Consider the following 22846-nt stretch of genomic DNA (forward strand, 5'->3'; position numbering starts at 1 on the left):
TTCAGAAACAATGGGCCCAGCCAGCTACCATGGCTACCCCCTCTAGCAATGATAAGAAGCTGTACACTGTAGATGCCAGCTTGGAGGATTTGCTTAAGCTGCCGCCTATCAGTCCTCCGGTAGCGGCACTCACCTCAACGTCAGTGCTTCCGACTGATCTGTTAGAGGGTCTTAAAGCTGAGGATAAGAAATCTGAGAATGCCTGTCATAAAACGCACCAGGCGGCTGCATGGGCGATTAAGACGTCCGCCTCGGCTTCCTTTCTTTCCAGGGCTGCTCTCCTCTGGCTGAGGCAGTTAATGGCGAGGGTTCAAGTTAAGGATACCAAGTTGAGACAGGAGATTAACAAAATCATGGCAGCCACTGAATATACAGCCAATGCCACCCTCAGTGCGGCTAAGTTCACTTCTCGGGCCCTGGCTTCAAATGTTATCACCAGGCGTCTCTTGTGGCTGAGGCACTGGAACGTAGACATGCGTTCCAAGTGGAAGTTGTTTTCTGCCCCTTTCAAAGGGTTCAAGCTTTTTGGGGAGGTCCTGGATCCAGTCCTAGTGGAAAATAAGGACAAAAAGAAGGTGATGCCATCGGTTTCTAAGAAATCCGACAAGAAGGGCTTTTACTCCTACAGTAGGCAGACCTTTCGGAACACGGAACCTTCCTCCAGTTCCGCTCTGTCGCATCGGCCATTCAACCAGCAGGCGTACAGGTCCCAGGACCGTCAGTCCTTTCAGGACAGAGGTCGCCAACAGTATTACTCCAGATGTCCCTTTCGGGGGGGATCTGGCTCCCGCCCTTTCAGAAAGTATAAGTGACTGTCGGGAGTCAGCTCCCATAGGAGGGCGGCTCCAATTGTTTCATGCCCAATGGGAGCAGGTCACGTCGGACCAGTGGGTCTTACAAATGATCTGGCTGGGTCTCACCCTGGAGTTCCTCTCTCTTCCTCCCCGTCATTTCATCAGGTGTCCCGTTCCGTCGTGTCCAGTCAAAAGATCCCTCATGGAACAGGAAGTAAGACATCTCAGGGAGATCAGGGCCATAGAGCCGGTTCCACCTGGTCAGGAGGGGATAGCCCCCAGGACTTTCACCAAGGTCCTCGCAGCTGTGGCGGCGTTCCTCAGGTCGTGACCGGTGCGGTTGCACTGCTACCTAGACGATGTCCTCATCCAGTCATCATGCCCCCAGCAGGCGGTCAGGGATCTGCAGTACACGATGCACGTTCTTCGGAGTCACGGGTTCTCCATCAACTTGGAAAAGAGCCACCTTCACCCAACCACCAGGCTTCAGCATCTAGGAGCTGTCATCGATACTGTCGCCTGCCAGGTCTTCCTATCACCGGAGCGGGTGGCGAGCCTCAGGGAGATGGTCATGCAGATACAGCGATCTCGTGCCAAGATCGTTCAGCTATCGCAGCTCCTGGGCAAGATGATCTTGTGCCTGTCCATCATTCCGTGGGCACGTCTTCATTCTCGTCCCCTCCAGTGGCTCCTTCTGCCCTATCAAAGGGCCAATGAGAGCAGCTCACCAAGGCTTGTACCGGTCTCCGTGACGGTGCGTCACTTGCTCAGGTGGTGGTTGTCTCCTGCCCTGAAGAAGAGGTCTCCGTTCAAGGAGCCAACCCGGCTCACCATCACAATGGATGCCAGTCTGTATGGTTGTGGGGCTCACTTCCGCAACCAGATAGCTTAGGGCAGGTGGTCCTCGGCCGAGGCATCGCACAGCATCAACTGGTTGGAGCTGAGAGCGGTCCAGTTGGTCCTGCTTCGATTTCAGATGGGCATTCAGGGTCACCACATGAGGGTGCTGACGGACAAAGTCGTGACGAAGGTGCACATCAACCGCCAGGGGGGCACACGGTCCAGGTCCTTGATGTCGGAAGCCGACGACCTAGATCGCTGGGCAGAGATCCATCTACTGTCCATACAGGCAGAGCACATCTCCGGCATGGTGAACACCCAGGCATGTTGAGCAGGGCGACTGTCGACCACTCAGAATGGTGCCTGCACCCACATCTGTTCCAACGCATAGTTCAGAGGTTCAGTTGCCCCCAGGTGGATCTGTTCGCAACAGCGGCCAACTCTCATCTTCCCAGGTTTTTCACCAGATTTCACGACCCAAGGGCCGAGGGGGTAAATGCTCTGCACTGCCCTTGGCCGAAGGAGCTGCTCTACGCCTTTCCACCGTTACCTCTTCTTCCCAGAGTCATCAGGAAGATCCTAGCGGAGGCAGCGGAAATCCTTCTGGTAGCTCCCTTTTGGCCCAGGAGGACCTGGTTTGCCAATCTGGTGAGTCTGTCCGTCCAAGATCCGTGGCAGATTCCTCCACACGAGATTTCTCTCTGCCAGGGGGCCCTTCTTCATCCAGAGCCCCAGTGGCTGGCACTTGAGAGGGATCTCTTGAGCAAGGACAACCTTTCCACTAAGGTGATCTGCACCATCCAGGCGTCACATCGCCCTTCCATGCCTCGAATTTACGATGCTACCTGGAGGGCTTTTGTTGCCTGGCGTTCTTCCAGAGGTGTTTCAGCTTCTTCAGCTTCGGTTCCTGTCATTCTGGACTTTCTGCAAGACGGCCTTGAGAAGGGTTTGACGCCTAACACTGTTCGTCATCAGGTGTCTGTGCTTTCTACCATCCTGGCCCCTGTAGGTCAGTTTTCTCTCGGCCATCATCCCACCATTCGCAGTTTTCTCAGGGGGGCGACTAACCTGAGTCCCCCGATGGTTCACAGATACCCGACTTGGGACCTTAATGTGGTTTTGCGGGCTTTGGTCGAACCTCCGTTTGAGCCTATCTGATCGGCTAGTTTGAAACACCTGACATTTAAGACTGTTTTTTTCATTGCCATCACTTCGGCTAGACGTATCTCTGAGCTGGCTGCGTTGTTTGTTCGTGAGGACTTGTGTTTGATTCACCAGGACAGGGTGGTCCTTAGACTGGATTCTTCTTTCATGCCTAAAATTAATTCCTGATTCCACCGAGCCCAGGAGGTCATCCTTCCTGACTTCTGTCCGCATCCGAGGCATCCTCGCAGGGAGCGCTGGCACAAGCTGGATGTTCGCAGGACGCTATGCAGATACATCAAGCATACGGCCAGTTTTCGACGTTCTGAGTTGTTATTTGTATCTTTCAAGTCTTCGTCTCAGGGCAAGAAGGTTTCCTCGTCTACGATTGGCGGGTGGCTTAGGGCCTGCATCGCTCATGTTCTGCAGTCTCGGCCGGTACCCAGTTGCATCACGGTGCATTCAACCAGAAGTGCTGCCACCACCACGGCCTGGGCAACTCGGGCTCCCATCGAGGAGATTTGCAGAGCGGCCACATGGACTTCCTTATCTCCGTTTGTGCGGAATTGCAAGTTGGACAAGTTTGCTTCAGCGGAAGGGGCCTTTGGGAGGCGTGTGCTGCAGGGTATTCATTCCAGTGGAGAGACCCTGTCTGCTTCTGGTTCCCACCCTAGTGACATTTAGCTTGGGTATGTCCCTTGCTTGGACTCTCCTGAGCAGTGCCCTGGAAAAGGACCATTGGACTTACCTGAAGGGTCATTTTCAGCGTGCTGCGAAGGAGAGTCCACCCCATCCTGGGGTCTGGCTCCTCTGTTATCACGTTTTCTCCTTGGATGTTCCGGTTGGACTTGTTCCTGTTATGTTTATTGTTGATCCAATGTTGGACTTCTCAGCATGCAACAGTTCCACGTCTTCATTGAAAAATCTGGACATATTCAGCACCAGAGGCGTGGCTTAAAGTTTCAATTCAGTTCTGGGCAGTTTGGCTGTATTTAACCCTTGCTTGGACTCTCCTTCGCAGTGTTCTGAAAACGACCCTTCAGGTAAGTCCAGTGGTCCTTCTCACCATGGACGCCAGCCTCTTCAGCTGGGGGGCAACCCTGGGGTCCCAGTTGGCGCAAGGCCGGTGGTCCTGGCAGGAGCTCTGACACAACATCAACTGGTTGGAGCTCTGGGCGATCCACCTGGCACTTCGATATTTCCGGACCGCTGTCGAGGGTCATCACGTCCTGGTCCTCACCAACAATGTGGCAGCCAAGGCCCACATCAATTGACAGGGTGGCACGCATTCCAGGGTACTGCACACTGAAGTGATGTCGCTGGGCAGCTGGGCAGAGAGACATCTGCGGTCAATCCGGGCGGAGCACATCACGGGGATCGACTGGCTCAGTCGAGAGACGGTTGACAACAGATCGTGGAGCCTGCCCCAGGAGCTGTTCCAGAGCATCTGCCGGAGGTTCGGACGGCCAGTAGTAGTGGACCTCTTCGCCACTGCAGCCAACACCCAACTTCCATGGTTCTTCTCTCGGTTCCCAGCTCAGGGAACGGAAGGGGTTGATGCCCTTCATGTAAGGTGGTCAAGGGGACTTCTGTACGCCTTTCCTCCCCTCCCCCTCCTTCCGGGGCTAGTTCAGAAGCTAGTCAGGGAGCAGGCAGAGCTGGTTCTGGTGGCTCCTCACTGGCCAAGGAGACCCTGTTTGGGGGACCTCAAGATCCTGTCAGTCCAGCCTTCATGGCGGATACCGGAGGGGGAAATAGAGCTGCATCAAGGGAAGCTGATTCACCCAGAACCACAGTGGCTGCAACTAGCCGTGTGGAGATTGAGCAGGAGCTCCTAAAGGGAGCTCAATTTTCTCTGTGGGTGATTAGAAACATAGAGGCCTCTCTCAGAAATGCCATCTTGAGGATCTATGATTCTACATGGGTGGCCTTCGTTTCCTGGTGCCAGTCAAAACAGATTGAGCCCACCAGGGCCTCGGTCCCGCAAGTCCTGGAATTCATCCAGGATGGCCTAGACAAGAGTCTCGCCCGGGGGACTATGTGCAGGCAACTAGCTGCCCTTGCCATGATCCTCCCGGGCAAGGGCCCGGTCCCTCTCACCCAACTTCCTGTTGTGAAGAGGTTCCTTCGGAGGGTCTCCAACCTGCACCCCCTAGTGGTACATAGATTCCCATGTGGAATCTTTCCACCATGCTACGGGCTCTCGTGGAGGAGACCTTTCAGCCGTTGAGAACAGTTAGCCTGAAACACCTACTTAAGGTGGTATTCCTAGTTGCCATCACATCGGCTAGAAGGGTGTCAAAGCTAGGAGCACTCTCCTCTAGGGAGGACTTGTGCATGTTCCACAACAACAGGGTCGTGTTGAGGTTGGACCCAGCCTTCCTTCCTAAGGGGAATTACATATTCCACCGTTCCCAGGAACTTGTTATCCCCGATTTCTGTCCTAATCTGGCTAGGGAATGGGAACAGCAGTGGCACCGGTTGGATGTCAAACGGGTCCTGCGTATTTACCTGAAGCGGACGGCCTCCTTCTGGAGGTCAGAGGCACTCTTCCTATCTTTCCAACCATTGTCTCTGGGTAGGAGAGTAATGCCTTCCACCATTAGCCGGTGGATCCACTTAGCCATCTCCCTAGCATACGAATCCCAGAGGTTGCTGGTGCCGGCCAGCATCATGGCACACTCGATGAGGAGCGCTGCTACCTTGGCAGTTTGGGCCTCCCAGGCCCCCATAGAGGACATTTGCAGAGCAGCTACATGGGCATCCCCATCGCCGTTTATCCGACATTACAGGTTGGACGTGTTCGCATCGGCTGATGCAGCGTTTGGGTGCAGGGTGCTACAGCGTGTTATTGCAGAGCATGAGTTCCCCGCCCATGGGACTTAGCTTTGGTAGGTCCCATCCACTGGAGCCTCCTGTCCCTCGCTCCGGAAAATAGCAGTTGGTCTTACCTGAACTGCTATTTTCGAGGCTCGGACAGGAGGCTCCAATTCCCGCCCTAGGTAGTATGATAGCTGGGGTGGTGGGAGTTCTCCTTTGTGCCTTGTTTTCAGGTCTGAGGGGAGCTCACTTCGATGAAGTGGAGAAGAAAGAGTGGAGCACAGAGGCGTGTCTTCAGCTTCATCCCAGTCTCGTGGCCAAATTGTCGTGTCAATACCATCCACTGGAGCCTCCTGTCCGACCAACTGTGTTTATTTAATAATCAATATTTATTGAATGTTTATTCAACATTCATTTTATTGTGCATTATCAAGAATGTCATCATATAAAATACACAGAAATGTTTTTTTTTCCGGAATGTCAGGCTTTTTCTGACTATTTGGACTAGTCCCTAAGGTGCATTTTTGAAAGTGATTTGCCATTGCCTTTCTCTTAGAGCTGAGAGAGAGTGTCTGGCCCAAAGTTACCCAGCTGACTCCATGCCTCAGGTTGGGACAGAATTCAATCTCCCAGTTTATAATTGCTACACAAACCTTTCTTTCCAGATTATGCTATTTTAAGTTAAACTGTGTGGGTTTGTATATTATGATTTGGGTTTTATATTATTTAATAAAACACACCTATAATTTTCCTTCAAGATTTCTAATTACAATAAAAAGGGCAAACATCCCCATCTTGGTTTATCTGTTGTCATTTTATATCTGGTAGGATATAATCATTGCTGATTAGTGTAAAATGTTGTATTTGATTTGAAAGTTAGAAAGCATGCTGCATTTTGCCTTAGAAAACTAGCCTCAAACAACCCTAGTGAAAGCAAAATCTGTTCTCTGGTAAGTTGAAATAACATGCTTTATACCAACTTTATATTTCTTCCTTTTACTTCTAACCATCTTAATAGCAATAGCAATAGCACTTATATACTGCTTCATAGTGCTTTTACAGCCCTCTCTAAGCAGTTTTACAGAGTCCGCATATTGCCCCCAACAATCTGGGTTCTCATTTTACCCACCTCAGAAGGATGGAAGGCTGAATCAACCTTGAGCTGGTGAGATTTGAACTGCTGAACTGCAGCTAGCAATCAGCTGAAATAGCCTGCAGTACCGCATTCTAACCACTGCGTCATCCCAGCTCTTAATTTTATCTTAATTTTAATTCCTTTAAATAATATCCTGAAGCTTGATATCTTTTCATTTTTTAATAGGAAAATTATTCAGATCAGTCTCTTGGTTTATTATTTGTATTTAATTATTTTTAATTATTAACATATCAGCTAGTTTCCTTTGTATGTTCAATGAAACATGTTTTTCAATGTCATTCTTATAGCCTGTCTTTTTAAAATCTACTTTCAAATTAATCTTGTCAGGTAAAACTTGTTCATCTTCCATAACATCTTTTAAACACAGGCAAACCTCTTCAACTTCTGGGTCAAAATACATTTTAACATGTTCAATGTAAAAATGTTTTGCTTTCTTCTGTATTTGTAGGCTAAATCTGAGTATTTTTCTCCTTTAACACAGAGGTGAAATTCAGCAGGTTCTGACAGGTTCTGGGGAACCGGTAGCGGAAATTTTGAGTAGTTCGGAGAACCGGCAAATACCACCTTTGGCTGGCCCCAGAGTGGAGTGGGAATTGAGATTTTGCAGTATCCTTCCCCTGGAGTGGGGTGGGAATGCAGATTTTTCAGTATCCTTCCCCTGCCATGCCCATATAACCGTTAGAAAAAAAAATTGAATTTCACCACTGCTTTAATGGTAATATTTAGTTAATTCTAGTTCTTTCTAGTGTCCAGTTTTTAAAGGCTTATCTTATTATGTTTTTAAAAATAATTGTTTTTAAAAATAATAAAGAAGGATTCTTTATAATTAATTCCAAGATCTTATTTCAAATTTATCTGTACCCTTAGTCCATTTGTAACTTTCTAAAATGAAAATTACTTTTTCATTTGTTGCTGTTTATTCCATTATTTTTAACTCCGTAAACTTGAACATTTAGTCCTTGACTTATGATTTGTTGTCCTCAGTGGAAGGTTTTTTTAACTGGAAACCGGAAGTAAATGCTGGTTTCCAGCAAAATAAAATGTCATAAAACAGGGTCATGGTGAATAGACATAAAAGCAGGCTGGTAGCTGAGTAGGGGGTACTGCATCATAAGTAGCCTTGGGGAGGTCCATTGTAACTTCAAATGGTTGCTAATCAGTTGTAAGTCGAGAACTAGCTGTATTTAAATTTTCTCTTTCTAAAGATTCAAGGAAACTCACCCAATGCTGTAAAATGTTTCAGTCTAAGAGTTCCTAACAGCTGAAAAGCAGCTAACAATCAGTTTCTGAAAGTGATTAGTAAAGGAATATGCAAACCCAGTGTTCTTTCAAAGGCGCCGACCATGCTTTTAGCAAGATGGCTGTTGGCTATTCCCTTGTCTCTCAGAGCTTGTACGGTTTCCTTGTGAGGAGCAGCTATCTAAAGTACTTGTGGACAAGCACAAATCCTCTTCCTGTCCAGAGTGGAACCAGTCTACTTATTAGCTCTCCATATTCTCCTGGCTGTCAGTTCTGTTTTTAGCAGAACTTTTTCTGTCCTCCATTTCTTCCCTGGAAGTTCCTTACAGTGGCAGATAAATAAAAAAAGCTTAATAAATCCATCAGTAATGTCTTAATGGCATTAAGCCGGTTTGCGGTAATGGTTAAGGTGTGGGCCTAGAAACCAGGAGACTGTGAATTCTAGTCCTGCTTTAGGCATGAAAGTCAGCTGGGTTACTTTGGGCCAGTCACGCACTCTCAGCCCAACCTACCTCACAGGGTTCTTGTTGCAGGGAAAATAGGAGGAGGTAGGATTATTAGATAAATTTGCTGCCTTCAGTTATTCATAAAAATAATAAAGGTGGGATAAACAATTCTAATTAATAAAGTTTCTTTTTTAGACCTCAAAATATGGTTTCTGAAAACAGTACTCGAGGCTAAAAAGAGAAAATGTGATTTTGGTTAGTTAATCTTATCAGATGAGGGAAAAGTCTCCTCACTTTCTAAATGCTATTATCATTCAAAGTTCATTTATTTCATTGTATTTTTCAGTATGACTAACATTGCTTAGAGAAATGTTTTGTGCTTCATTGGCTTTAATAAGATAAAGTATTTTAACAGTATGAACAAAATGCTACATCAAACCAATGCAGTCCTTTAATAAATACAAGTTACTTATTAAAAAAAATACAGCAGCACAGAGACTTTCTTTTTGGCATTGTCTGGATAGTTTTGTTTTAGTAACCGTATTTATTTATTTATAAAGATTTGCTTTATTTTCTTAGCCCATAAAGTTACTGCAACATCAAATTTAATGCAGTTGGATTTAAAGGATTTAAAAAGAAACTTTGGCATTTACTGCAAAGATGTTAACAATGGCTTATAATTTTATGCATGTTTGTTCAGCTTTGTGGCAGTAACTGTAGATTTCTACTTGCTTTTAAGAGCTCAGTCTAAATCCCACAAACACATTTTTTAAAATAACAGTGGAGTAACTCCAGTGGCTGGAGAATTTTAACAACCTTCATTTTAAGTTTGTAGAAATCAGTGCTCTAAGATGCAGTTGCAATGACTCTTGTCTTTCCCCTTGACTTAGCATGTCGATCACCTCTTCCTAAAGTTTTATATTGCAATATTTTTCAATCTGTACTTGTTTGCTCAGTGTGCCATGTAGGTAGCAGATAACCGGCTCAATAATGTTGCTCTGCACAATTTTTCATTGTCCAAGAGGATTTGAACATGTTTTGCACCAGCTGGCTACTGTTTGCTAACCAAACAAAAGAATGCTAGCAAAATGTCAAGATTCCTTCTGTAGTCATTTTGCTGTGAAAAGTGGAAGAGACAATAGTTTTGAGTGTCCATCACATCTGCATTCCAAAAGCCAATGACAGGAGGAGCAGTAAGGTATGATGTTACTTCATTCCATGCTGTCTGTGCACCAGGATTTTCATCATGTAACACAGAAGTGGTATTCAGCAGATTCTGACCAGTTCTAGGGAACCGGTAGCGGAAATTTTGAGTAGTTTGGAGAGCCAGTAAATACCACCTCTGACTGGCCCCCTCCCACATCTATTCTCTGCCTCCTGAGTCCCAGCTGATCAGGAGGGAATGGAGATTTTACAGTATCCTTCCCCTGCCATGCTCACTAAGCCACGCCCACCAAGCCAAGCTATGCCCACAGAACTGGCAGTATTTTTTTTTAAATCCCACCACTGATGTAATATGTAATATAAGAAGAGAAAGAAAGGCAAGGGTTTTGCAATAAAAGTATACTGGTGTTGGAGCTTCACTCCCTTTTACTGGTACTACTCTGTGTGATGTTTATTTTAGATAACATTTTAACAACCGTGGTAGGAAAAAAACCAAAAGCCATCGGAGAATACTTCTGAGAAACATTGGCATGTTTAGGCTTCCTCCTGCATCATTAAGGCTTTCTTTCTGCAGTGGGAGGCCGCTTCTGTGTGATGTTGGGAATCTCCTCTTATATTTTTTTGCTCTGTGCGTACGTGTGCCTGCATGTATTGTATGTGCAGAAACAAGACAGGTATGGATTACATTCTAATCTCTTTGTTTCTCCAATATGTCCCAGACAGTGTGAAAGAAGCGTTAGTCTTGGAGATGACAGAATTATTTTTTCTGCCATTGAAGCCATTGAAATGAAAGGGAAACAAATAAAATATAAATTCTCAGCAAAAAGATAAAAAAGTCACTCCTTGACTGCCATTTTGAATGTCCCAGCTTGATAGGACTTAGAGAAATAGTGGCTTCTCTTTGCAGAATCTACTCCCTGCCAGTGGATTCCTGCACTGTGTTCTTGCTCTCTATTTGCTCTCTAAGGATTTGCTCTCCTTAAATCTATTCTTTCTGGAATTAAAATTAAAATATATAGTTATGTCCTAATGAAGATGTGCAGTATACAGTTCTGTTTCCTCTGTATACGCTGTCAAGCAGTAGTGTCTCTCCTGATTTCCCTCCAGGCAATAGCTGGTGTTACTATAATATTTCCTTTACTTTTTATAGAAAAAAAAAGACCCATATTTTATTTGGGGTTGCTTTATGACCACATGTTAAATGTCACAATAATAAGGTAGAAAATGTCATTAAGAAGGATGTATGCCCTCCGGCACTCTGAACCAAAAACTTGTTTAATGGTATTAGAAATGTGTTGAATGCCAATGTAATTCAGTAGAAATCTTTCTTTTTATACAACGTGGAATGGAAGCTGTGTATCAATCTTAAGGCAAGCAACACAGAAAGGTTTTCTAGAGGTTTTTGAAGATGGAGTGACTATAAAGCAAAGGTAAATTTGGCTCTCGTCCTTTCAATGGAATTAGAATTCCACAGTGCATTAAAAGTCATTCAGACGTACAGAAGTGACAGCAAATCTCCATCCTGCCTAGGAACCTAATCTGTCAAGTATATAATAGTCGTATGTAAAAAAAGTATTTTTCATGCAAGGAGAAATAGAATAAATGCAGTGCATTTTTCCTTTGCTACAGTAAAATAAATAACTGAAATTTATAGTAAAATATAAAAGAAAACCTATTAGTGATGAGCATCTATTCAAAATTAGCCATTTTACTACACTTTGGAGGATATTGTAATTGATTTTCCATTGTCAATAAAAAGGTCCATCACAATCCTGACTTTTTAAAAAATGAACAGTTGCACGATTATTATAATGTTAATATATATTTGTATCCAATATTTTAAAATTATATCACTGTGGGAAGAGTCACATCTCTCATTCATGTGTTTGTGTGTATGTGTGTGTATGTATGTAAATATATATGTACATATATGTATATGTATATTTATATGTGTATAAATATATGCTTTCTTCCTCCTCATCCTTCATCACTGATGCATTGTTGCAGTTTTTTAACTCTTAACAGAATATATTTGTGCTATGGTTAGGGTTGCAAAAATAAAGCCATTAGTCAGAAAACATTTATTTATTAACACACCACTTTGTCTGTGTCCATGGCAATATATTTTAATTTAAACAGTTATGCTGTGTATTTACTAGTGGTCAGTCCATACAGTGTATTTTAAAAGAGTATTCTATGCATATGTGAACTGCCAGTTTCTATAAATAGAAACTGTATCCTCCCTCTAAAACATCAGTAGGTTATTCTAATTAGTATTCCCTTTCCCTATATTCTAAATATGTTTTTTCAAGAGGCAACTGGACTTTCTATTTTTTTTATTTGAAGACGATTTGCTTCTCATCCAAGAAGCTTCTTCAGCTCTTCAGCAATCTCTATTTGCCTATGTATATTTATCTTTTAGTCCTGTGCAGTACTTTAGATTTAAAGGAAAAAAATATGCTGTGGAATGCATATTGGTGCTTATAGTTCTTATTAGCAACTCCTTATAGCAAACACATTCTTTTCTCAGAATTGTATGCCTTTTGAATCCGAAGAGTTGCACAGCATTGTTGTTTAACAACAATTTTGTGTCTATTAAGGTGTGTATGTAAGAAAATCTATTTGTCTGTGTCCATCCGTCCGTCTGACTGTCTAATTAGTTATTTATAGCAAATATTTGGCTTCTATTGTCAGATTAACCAATTAACAAACAGTGTATGTAGTGTTACAGAACATGAAGACAATAAGAAATGGCTATAATATAAACTTCATATGCCCAAAACTGCTTGATTTGACCTGAAATCAACTATACTTAAAAAAAAATGCTAAGCTTTAATAACTGGAATTACAAAGGAAATCACTTTTTTATCATTTAACATTCTTTTGTGTTCTCTGGCTAATCCCTTCCACTTAACTGTTTGACTACAAATCTTTCCTGATACATTTATTCATCATTACAATTTATTCTACATATTTTCTGAACATTTTAGTAAACTAGAAAGAACATCCAAGTTGTTAAGCAATTAAAAATTGTGTTCATTAATCACTGTAAGATTACATGGACAATCACCTTGATCTCAATTTTGAATGATAACCTGAAGAGAGCAAAAAAGTAATCCAGCTCTGTGATGTGGAGCTGTTGTTTAAGACATTTTCAGATTAGGCAACTTTCATGGCCTTATGATGGATTGTTGCTTCTGTGATTTCTTTTGACTCATTATTTGTTGGAACTGAATAGAATTTCTTCAGTAGTCTTATTTGCATGAACTGAATAGAGAGAGGAAGCACTAGGCTAATAGCAGATATTTGTGATGTTGAAAATTGTTAATAGTATTTTAACACTGTGAATAGGGAAAGATGTCTGCTCCATTTTCTTTGTTCCTTTTACCTAGAGCTACTGCTATAGCTTCTCCAATCAATACTAAATTTATCCTTTTTTTGTCCATGGTGTCAGATAGGTTCCATTAAAAATACACATTTTCCCTTGACATTTCAGAATACACGATTTTTTTTTTGGCTGAACTTGCACTATATCTCATTAATCTCTCTTTGCATGCATTTTTACAAACTTCTCATGGTGCTTCAGGGGATAATTTGGAAAGGGTCCAGTTTTTAAACCTTTACTTTGTCAGAAGCACAGTACTGTATTGGAGAAAAGTCTTGAACTCTATTCTCAAAGAAAATAAAAGCATGCTGAGGAAACTAGGGACAAATATGTGAGCTCCTTCTTCATGACTTAGCATACTATTTTGAATATGTAGATAAATGTTAGCTTTTCTACCTTTCTATTTGTGTTAAGTGTGTTCACGTTGACTTTGAGTGCTGAGCGCAACCCTCTTTCCCCCTTTTGATTACTGGATTGAATGATTATGGGCCATCAAGTCATTATTGATTCTTAGTGACCAGATAGATCCCCCCACCCCCCGGAAGATGTATTGCTAACCTAGTCTGCCAGGTCTTCCAATGATGTATTCATTGTGTCCATTGTCTCTGTAACTGAACCAATCCACATCTATGGAGATTCTTAGACATCCGGGTCATGGTTGTCCCAAAGCTACTTTTTCAAAAGGCAACTTGGCCTTTGTTTTTTCTTGAAGATTTTTTGCTTCTCATCCAAGAAGCTTCTTCAGTTCTGACTGAATGGTGGAGGATGGAAGGATTTATATTTTTTACAGTCATCTGGTCATTAGCGCTCTTTCTGAGCGTCGTTGATGCCACTTGGAGGTTTAACTGTGCCTGCAGGGTCATCTGAATAGTGCAAATGGATGTGGAACCTTCTTGGAACTTGGAGCTGAAAGGACTGTGTTATGAACAGGAGATAGGTGGTGTTGCATCCCTTATATTCTCACGAGTCTTCTCCAATACCAGAGTTCAAAAGCATCAATAGTCTTCTGATCCTGCTTCTTCAAAGTCCAGTTTAATTCCACAGAGTGTCATAGAGAATACCATGGCTTGCAGAATTCTGATCTTTATAGGTATAAACACATCGTGGTATTTGTATGCTTTTTCTAAGCCCTTCATGTACAAGTCCTAGTCACTGGCATATTTCTTGACTGCTTGGTCCTTTATTGTTCATGGTTGACCACCGTCGTCGTCGTCGTCGTCGTCATCATCATCATCATCATCATCATCATCATCATCATCATCAAATTTAAGGCCAGTTGTTCTAACTGTTATCATTAGTTTGATCTTTATATTTAAATTTAGTCCCATTTTTCACTATTCTTTAATTCCATTACTAGAATTTGCAGATCCCTTTCATTTTCAGCTATCAAAGTTGTGTTATGCGCCTAATGCAGGTTATTGATACTTCTTCTTCCATTTTTAAAACCATCCTTGTCTTCTTCCAACCTGGCTTCACTTAATAATATATTCAGCATTTAGATTTGGTAAATAATATAAGAGCATATAACCTTTTGTCACTCCTTTGCCAACACGGAAGCAGTCTGTTTCACCATGATATGTTTGCATTGTGGCTTCCTGACTTATATATTGTCATGAGGACAATGAGATATTCTGGGATTCCAATTTTTCTCAGCACTCACCACAGCTTGATGTGGCTGACACAATCAAAATAATAAATGAAGCACAGAGATTTCCTCTTCTTTTACAGGATCCTTAACTTCATAAAGAACTGTTCCTCTTGTATAACTGTTAGATTTAAAGATATAAGTGAAGCAGGAGATTTTCCTATGGTTTGCAGTAACAAAGGTTAGAAGTGATTATGTTTTTTTTTATTCAAGGCGCCATGCAGCATCACCTAAAATGACTTGCTGCCAAATCAAATTGGCATATATTAACCTCCTCCTTGTCTTTATTTAGTATATTACAAAATCAGTAATATTTAACAGACCTGGACCAGGGCCCTATTTCCTCTTCCTCAAGGGAAGAAGGTTCCAGAGATCATAGCATTGAAGTTGATGTATTGTTGTGATAAACAGCATTTATTTATTTTTTGAGTGGATCAAACCTCTTTAGGCAAAGGAAGAGTCATGGAAGTGGAAATAAAAATCTAACTGAAGTATTAAGAGCTGTGGTGGTGCAGTACTTAGAATGCAGTACTGCAGGCTACTTCTGCTGACTGCCGGTTGACTGCAATTTGGCAGTTCGAAACTCACCAAGGTCAAGGTTGACTCAGCCTTCTGAGGACAGTAAAATGCTGACTCTGTAAACCACTTAGAGAGGGCTGTAAAGCACAGTGAAGCGGTATATAAGTCTAAGTGCTATTGCTATTGCTTTTGATAGGGTTACAATTATCAGCTAAACCTACGTTTTGCTTAATTTACAGACATACAAACTAGATTCTTTTTTTCCCAATATTTTTTTTATTTTTAAACATAAAAAACAACATTAAAAAAACTAGATTCTTTTCTGTTATATAACTTATGTTCAAAAATTACAACTAGAACAAATATATCCATAGGGATTATAGTAGTATAAGTAGTCTGATGGCAATTGGCACCCAGATTGCATCATTAAAGGAAACTGTAAGAAAATGAGTTGTAGAAATAAGAAATATAGATGTTAATTTAGGGAAAGACAATTGTTGAAAGTCCATGCATAGTCGTCCCCACCCAGTCTTTGGTTTTATTTGCTATGATTTTAAAATATTTTCTCAAAAACTATTAACTATGGATACTTTTTCATGATAAGTATTTTTCTTTCTTGTAATTTGTATTGATTTCAACACAATTTATTCTAATACCAGATTCCTTCAGAAAAGCTGTTAAAACATGGCTGTTCCGGCAGGCCTGGGGCTGTTGACCTTATTGTAAAGGTCCAGCCCCGATTAGAAATGTATGCGTGTTGGGAATTTTTAAATTATTTTTTTATTTTGCTTTTCTTTCTTTTTTTTCTTTGTAAGCCACCCGGAGTCCTCCAGGATTGGACGGCCTAGAAATTTAACAAATAAACAAACAAATAAACAAACAAATAAACAAACAAATAAACAAACAAATAAATAAATAAATTCCATTATTGTACTGCAGTAGCAGCCTTGATTATACCTGACCATAGACTTTTTCAGAGACTTCAATTTCAATGAAATATGAGAAAAGTAGAACGAGAGATTGCTTTGCATTGTGTATCGTTTAACATATTTGGATTAGGTCAGAAAAGCATTGTATATTTACAGATATTACCTTCCACAAATATAACCCCTGCACTACCCCCGCACATGCACACATGACTCCTCCTCCCCAGCTCATGCACATGTGATCCCCACACATGCACAGATGACCCCCGCTGACCCCCAACTACCGTGCATGCATGCGTGTCTCCCACATGTGCCCTGTCCCCTGTGCATGTGCAGCAGAGACCCAAAAACCAGCTGGCCTGTGGGAGACGTAAGCGCATACATGGTAGAGCTGAGCTGGGGCAACGGCTACGCATGCCATAGGTTTACCATCATGGCTCTAGACTTAAAAAATGTTTCAGCCCCTTTCTGCTTTGGTAGTCGTTTTTGCATATTTCTGCCAATGCCACTTTACTTATATTCTATAAGGAAGAACAATTTACAGTTTTGATTTTAGATTCTGATTTGTTTGTTTATTCATGTCAGAAGTATCACAATGAAAATAAGGCATACTGTATAACGTAAAATTTAAAATATACAATACAAGATTTAGTAAAGGTAAAGTTTCCCTTGCACATGCGTGCTAGTCATTTCCGGCTCTAGGGGACGGTACTCATCTCCGTTTCAAAGCCGAAGAGACAGTGCTGTCCGAAGACGTCTCCGTGGTCATGTGGCTGGCATGACTAAACGCCAAAAGCACACAGAACACTGTTACCTTCCCACCAAAGATGGTCCCTATTTTTCTACTTGCATTTTTAACAAGCTTTCGAACTGCTAGGTTGGCAGAAGCTGGGACAAGTAACGGGAGCTCACTCCTTCACGCGCCACTAGGGATTCGAACCACTTATACAAGATTTAAATATGTGAAAATTCAACAAAACGTGCCCCAGAAACTAGCAATGTTCATTGTGTTCAGTCGTGCTGCCATGAGGTCCTCAGGTCCTCCCTGAGTCTTCCGAGAGTGGGCGGCATACAAATTAATTAAATCAATAAATAAATAAATAAGTGTACACTGATCTGGGTACAAAGCATATACACATGTCTACATGTCACCACAATAGCATGTCTGCATGTCACCACAATAGCAAACAACAGAAGCAATTGGATAGCCTCATTTGTTCAGAGTGTCTCTAGATTTTGTTGTACCTGTGCACAGTCAATTCAATGATTTCCATACTTCCCAGTTTTCTTCATTCCCAGTTACCATCTCCTCCGTTGGTTCCATCAAATTTTAGTTCTTTGTAGCTTTCCATAGAGCCATAGCATACCATAGATTCTGCAATTTCCCTGTAACTGACTTGATCGCTGTGGGAAAACACTTGGATCTCTGGTAACAATATTTTTGCCTAAGAAATATGTATTTTCTATCATTGCACTTTGCTACAATAGGAGAAAGAATATGCTACATGGATTTTCTTTGCATATAGAACTGATTTCAGTATATTTTACATGCTTGTTCAAAATCTCATGGGTCTTTTATGTCTCTCTTAGATCCACTGTCAATGGGGCCACAGAAAGCTCTAGAAACCATTGGTGCAAATTTGCAAAAACAGTATGAAAATTGGCAACCGAGGGTAAGTATCTTTTTGTCTTCTTGTAAGATAAGCTTTTTTTTCAAAATCTGTGTTTACTTCTGGTAAACTAATAATACTAATACTAGAAAATATTCCACTTGAAATATTGGATACATACTGTGTGATCTTTTATATATTATATTAGGCAAAATTTGGAGCTTTTCTATGTATCCATATGGATAGAATATTACAGGTTCTCAAAAACTATTAAGCTTCAACTAGATTAACACTTCAGAAAGAGAAGAGTCATTTTTATAGCCAAGAATTTCTACATTGGTGGTTGTATGATGCAGTATTATTGTTACCAAGTAGTTAGCAAAGCTAAATCAGCAAAGCAGTTAATTCCAGTAGATAGAACTCTTTTCTGCATCGTTGGCTTTTGATGTATAGGCACAGGTTTTATAGTCAGATAATAATGCTTATGACTATTTCTTGAGTCTGTTGCGTCAGACTTTAAATTTATGATGTAGTAGTCACTAAAAACTGAGAGCACATTGGCTTCTGTCCACATGAGTGGTATTGAACAGTTCACTAGTGGAAGCAAAGTCATCCCTTTTCTGGATGTATATTAGCCAAGGATGGACTGTCAGTTTTAGGAATGCTTTAATTTGAATTTTTTTATATAGAGGTTTGCTTTTATCAGGAGGGTCATAGCAATATTTGGAGAGAAACTGATGGCTTCAGTCACTGAATTTCTAAAATCTAATTTTGAAGGCCCAGGGGCTTGCTGATTATGGCACTTAGAGTTCACTAAAATAGAGATGACATCCATGAGAGCCAAAAGTTTATTTTTTTTTTATAAGGCTTGATTTTTATGCCATTTTATTTTAAAGTAAAGTTTTCAATTTCTTATAATCTCAGACAAGTGTACAGGGAATATACTAGATTTACAAGCATAGTGGGACAATACCAACTCACAGCAAAGACTCTGCATTCCAGGTCACCATTTTATGTTCTTTGGGCAGAACGTCATTCTTTTTTTGTGTTATGTCATCAATTTACAGAGAACATTTTTGCAATTTGGCAAGCTTTTCCAGAGAGCACTCCTCAATTTCATTTGTCTTAACACATTCTTCACATGAGCATTTCATTCTTTTCTTAAAATCTTATTTGTTCAAATAATTTTAAAATTAGAGTTGAAGCTCAATTTAAGCTTAGTTTAAATGTCCAAATTCTTTAGATTTATATTTGCTGAAATCTCTTTTTTTCAAAGACAGAAGTATGAACAGTTTTAACATTTCCCACTTATCCCCCTTCCTCAAGAAAGTAAAAGATGGTATCTGGAAAAGGGAAACGAGAGAACTAAAAAAATGGGATGCAAGATTATTCTTGTTCCATTTTGGGAAAATTGGAAAGTTGTACAAAATTTGGAAACAGAAAACTGTACAAGCCAGTCTCTACTTTCTAATGTCTATTACTTAGTACTAATAAAGTTCAAAGTGATTTGAACTGATTGTGCACAAAATATATATTGTTTGCTTACAGAAACCAGGATCAAATTCTACTGGATTTTTTTTTAAATCTCAGAATTGAACTGGATGTATTATCAGAAGAAGGGTAGCTTTTTCATCTTTTTCTTGCTGTCCTCCCACCTGTCTTTATTTCTGTCCAGATGCAACATAATATTTAAGATGGAGATGCAGAGCTTGAAAATACGATCTCTATAACTCTATTTATTGTAAGATCATTGATTCCAATTAACAGTAACTTCTACAGCTGCATGAAGTCCACAATGGTTTCGATGAGTAAATTTGTAATGATATCACATTGTTACAGTTATTGATGAGTCACATCATTCAAATATCTGTACTGTGCACAATTCCAGAGTCCTCCTGTTTTCAGCATTATGGAGCGTAATGAATCCTCTGGAAAACTGCCTATTGGCTCACTGATATAAAGGTTTAATGCAATATGTAGACCTTAACGGTATAGTAATCCCTTGGGGCCCAAGCAAAACAAACCAGACTCTCTGCTGTTTTAATACCATAACCCATGGAATGTGGGGAAGTGGATTCAGGGAGGAGGTTCTGATAGCAGCCTGTACTTTATGTGGGGGGGGGCATATTTGGGGCTGCTTTGTATAGTTTGCAGAGAATATGAGGCAATGTTCTGTGTGCAAGATGTTTTGTGTGCAAGAGGTATTGATTCGTAACCCTAAATCACTGCCCTCCGAAGCATTGCAAAGCTGAACACATGCCATTTTATTGCACTCTGCTAGCTTTTACGTTTTTTCCTTCAGTAATAAAGAGAAATTGTTGGGCTATCTGCAATAAAACAATAGAAGAATGATTGAATTTCCTAGAACTTTGCTCTAAATCCTAAAAGAAATACTTTTTTATCCTGTGTCTTTCTTTCCCCCTGTCCCCTATCCCAGGCTTGCTTTAGAATAGATGGTCAGTGAAGCAAATTGAAGGAAGCAAATGACAGATCCTTGAAACAGAGTAGGAAAGAGTGACTGAAAATGGCTCATTAAAAATATATGACAAGTTGACAAGCACTGATTATTGAAAAATGGGGCAGTGAGTGTACGAGGTTTGCTGGAAGAATTATCCAATGAAACATAATGGAATTTCAATGTTTATTACAGCTTTTCTTACAATTTTTTCATTTGTAGAAATAGCTGTCTATTTTGAATACATATAAAGAAATCATAGAAGGTAATTTTATGAAAAACAATATCGAGGATAGTCTTCGTTTGCAAAAACAATTCTGCGGTGTATTGTTTGGCTGGCATGCTTCTCACTGACAGGTATTACTGATTTGCTAATTGGGAGATATATCAGTATTCTGCTAATAAATTCTACTTCAAAACAATTTAAAAAATGTAAACCATCATATGATATGACATTTTTTCTGTTGCATGACTAGAAAATGCTTCAGCCTATTCAATTGCATGATACTATAAATAATTAAATGTTTAATTATCATGGGGAAAATTGAAGTTGTAATCCAATTCATGGAATATCTACCCTGATGCTATAAACTTCTGCGAATTAAACACCCAAATGTGTTCGTTCTCTATAGAATAATTATTATATATTATTCCTATGTACAGTGCATCCAGAAAGTATTCAGATCCCCTTCACTTTTGTCAGTTGTGTTATGTTGCTGCCTGATTCTACACTTATTGAAATTCATTTTTTTCTCATTGATCTACACTCAATACTCCATGATGACAAAGTGAAAACAGAATTTTAGAAATGTCTGTACATTTATTAAAAAGAAAAAAAAACTGAAATATTACATTGGCATAAATATTCAGACCCTTCACTCAGTACTTTGTTGAAGCACCTTTGGTAACAATTATAGCCTTGAGTCTTTTTGGGTATGACGTGACAAACTTTGCACATTTTCTGCCCTTTTTCCTTGCAAATCCTATCAAGCTCAGTCAGGTTGGATGGTGACCGTCAGTGGACAGACATTTTCCAGTCCTTCCAGAGATGTTCAATAGGGTTCAAGTCAGTGCTCTGGCTGGGCCTTTCTAGGACATTCACAGAGTTGTCCCTAAGTCACTTCTGTGTTGTCTTGGCTGTGTGCTAAGGATCGTTGTCAATTTGGAAAGTAAACCTTTGGCCCAGTCTGAGGTCCCGAGCGCTGTGGAAGAGGTTTTCATTGAGGGTACCCCTGTACTTTGCTCCATTCAGCTTTCCCTCAACTCTGATCAGTCTCCCTGTCCCTGCTGCTGAAAAATATCCCTCACAGCATGATGCTGCCAACACCATGCTTCACTGTTTGGGATGATATTGGGCAGATAATGAGCAGTTCTTGGTTTCCTCCAGACATAATGTTTAGAATTGAGTCCAAACAATTCAATCTTGGTTTCATCTGACCAGAGAATCTTGCTCCTTACAATCTGAGAGACCTTCAAATGCTTGTTCGCAAACTCTAAGTGGGTTTTCATGTGTTTTGCACTGAGAAGAGGCTTCTGTCTAGCCACTCTGCCATAAAGCCCATATTGGTGGAGTGATGCAGTGATGGTTGTCCTTCTGGAACTCTATCCCATCTCCACACAGGAGCTCAGTCAGTTTGTGCCAAACTTCTTCCATTTGAGAATTATGGAGGCCACGGTGCTCTTAGGAATCTTCAGTGCAGCAGAAAGTTTTATTGCAGCTTTCCTCAGATCTGTGCCTTGCAATAATCCTGTCTCTGAGCTCTGCAGGCAGTTCCTGTGACTACGTGGCTTTTGCTCTGCTACAGTATGCATTGTCAGCTGTGAGGCCTTTTATAGAGACATGTGTGCCTTTTCAAATCATGTCCAGTCCATTTAATTTACCACAGGTGGACTCCAATCAAGGTATAGAAACATGTCAGCAACAATCAAGAGAAATGGAAGGCACCAGCTAAATTTCAAGTGTTGTCGCAAAGGGTTTGTGATATTTCAGGGTTTTTTCTTTCTTTTTAATAAATTTATAGACATTTCTAAAATTCTGTCTTCACTTTGTCATTATGAGGTACTACATATAGATTAATGAGAAAAAAATGAATTTCAACCACTGTAGAAGCAGATTGCAGCAGAACAAAATGGACAGAAGTGAAGGGAGTCAGAATACTTTCTGAATGCATTTTATGTATGTCCTCAGTATTGAGGGGCTATAGCAGTGGTGTCAAACTCAAGGACCTGGGGGCGGATATGGCCCAGGGGGCTGCTCTGGAAACAGTGAAGGACTGGCCTGCAGTGCCTCTGCTAGCAAAAACTGAGCTTGGCAAGGCTGCCTGCTTCGTTTTTGCTGGCAGAGGCCTGCAGGAAGCCATCCTAGCCGAAAACAGAGTATGTGAGGGCCACGTGTCCATCCTCCCCCAGCTCCATTTTTGCTGGCAGAAAGTTGCAAGAGACTGTCCCAGCCAAAAACAGAACTTGGGGGCACATTTTCACTGGCAGAGCATGTGGGCCACCATAAGTGCCCCACACATGAGTGATGTGAAACTGGCCAGGCTCACCCGGCCCCCAGAGGTCAAACACAATCCTGATACGGCCCTTTGACACCCCTGGGCTATAGTGTCATTTTTGGATTAATCTTTAGAAGGTTCAAAAATTACGGGATTGAGCTCTTCTTGTCTTTTGTAATATGAAATCGTAGTGATGGCTTCAAACAAAT

The 22846-nt window shown here is 41.3% G+C and overlaps 1 protein-coding gene across 2 annotated transcripts in view; it reads left to right on the plus strand.

Moving 5' to 3' along the window:
* The window catches only part of RPTOR (regulatory associated protein of MTOR complex 1), a 427126-nt gene that overhangs the window by 42305 nt on the left and 361975 nt on the right, over positions 1 to 22846 (plus strand). For both annotated transcript variants that reach the window (XM_087710142.1, XM_087710143.1), the window contains exon 3: positions 17668 to 17750. In XM_087710142.1, coding sequence (XP_087566268.1) covers positions 17668 to 17750 — 83 coding nt within the window. The remainder of the gene's footprint in view (positions 1 to 17667; positions 17751 to 22846) is intronic.

This window comes from Thamnophis sirtalis, unplaced genomic scaffold (genome assembly GCF_051295495.1).
Source record: "Thamnophis sirtalis isolate CommonGarterSnake01/CBP01778 unplaced genomic scaffold, rThaSir2_p1.2 scaffold_3, whole genome shotgun sequence".
In the NCBI taxonomy this organism is placed as follows: Eukaryota; Metazoa; Chordata; class Lepidosauria; order Squamata; family Natricidae; genus Thamnophis; species Thamnophis sirtalis.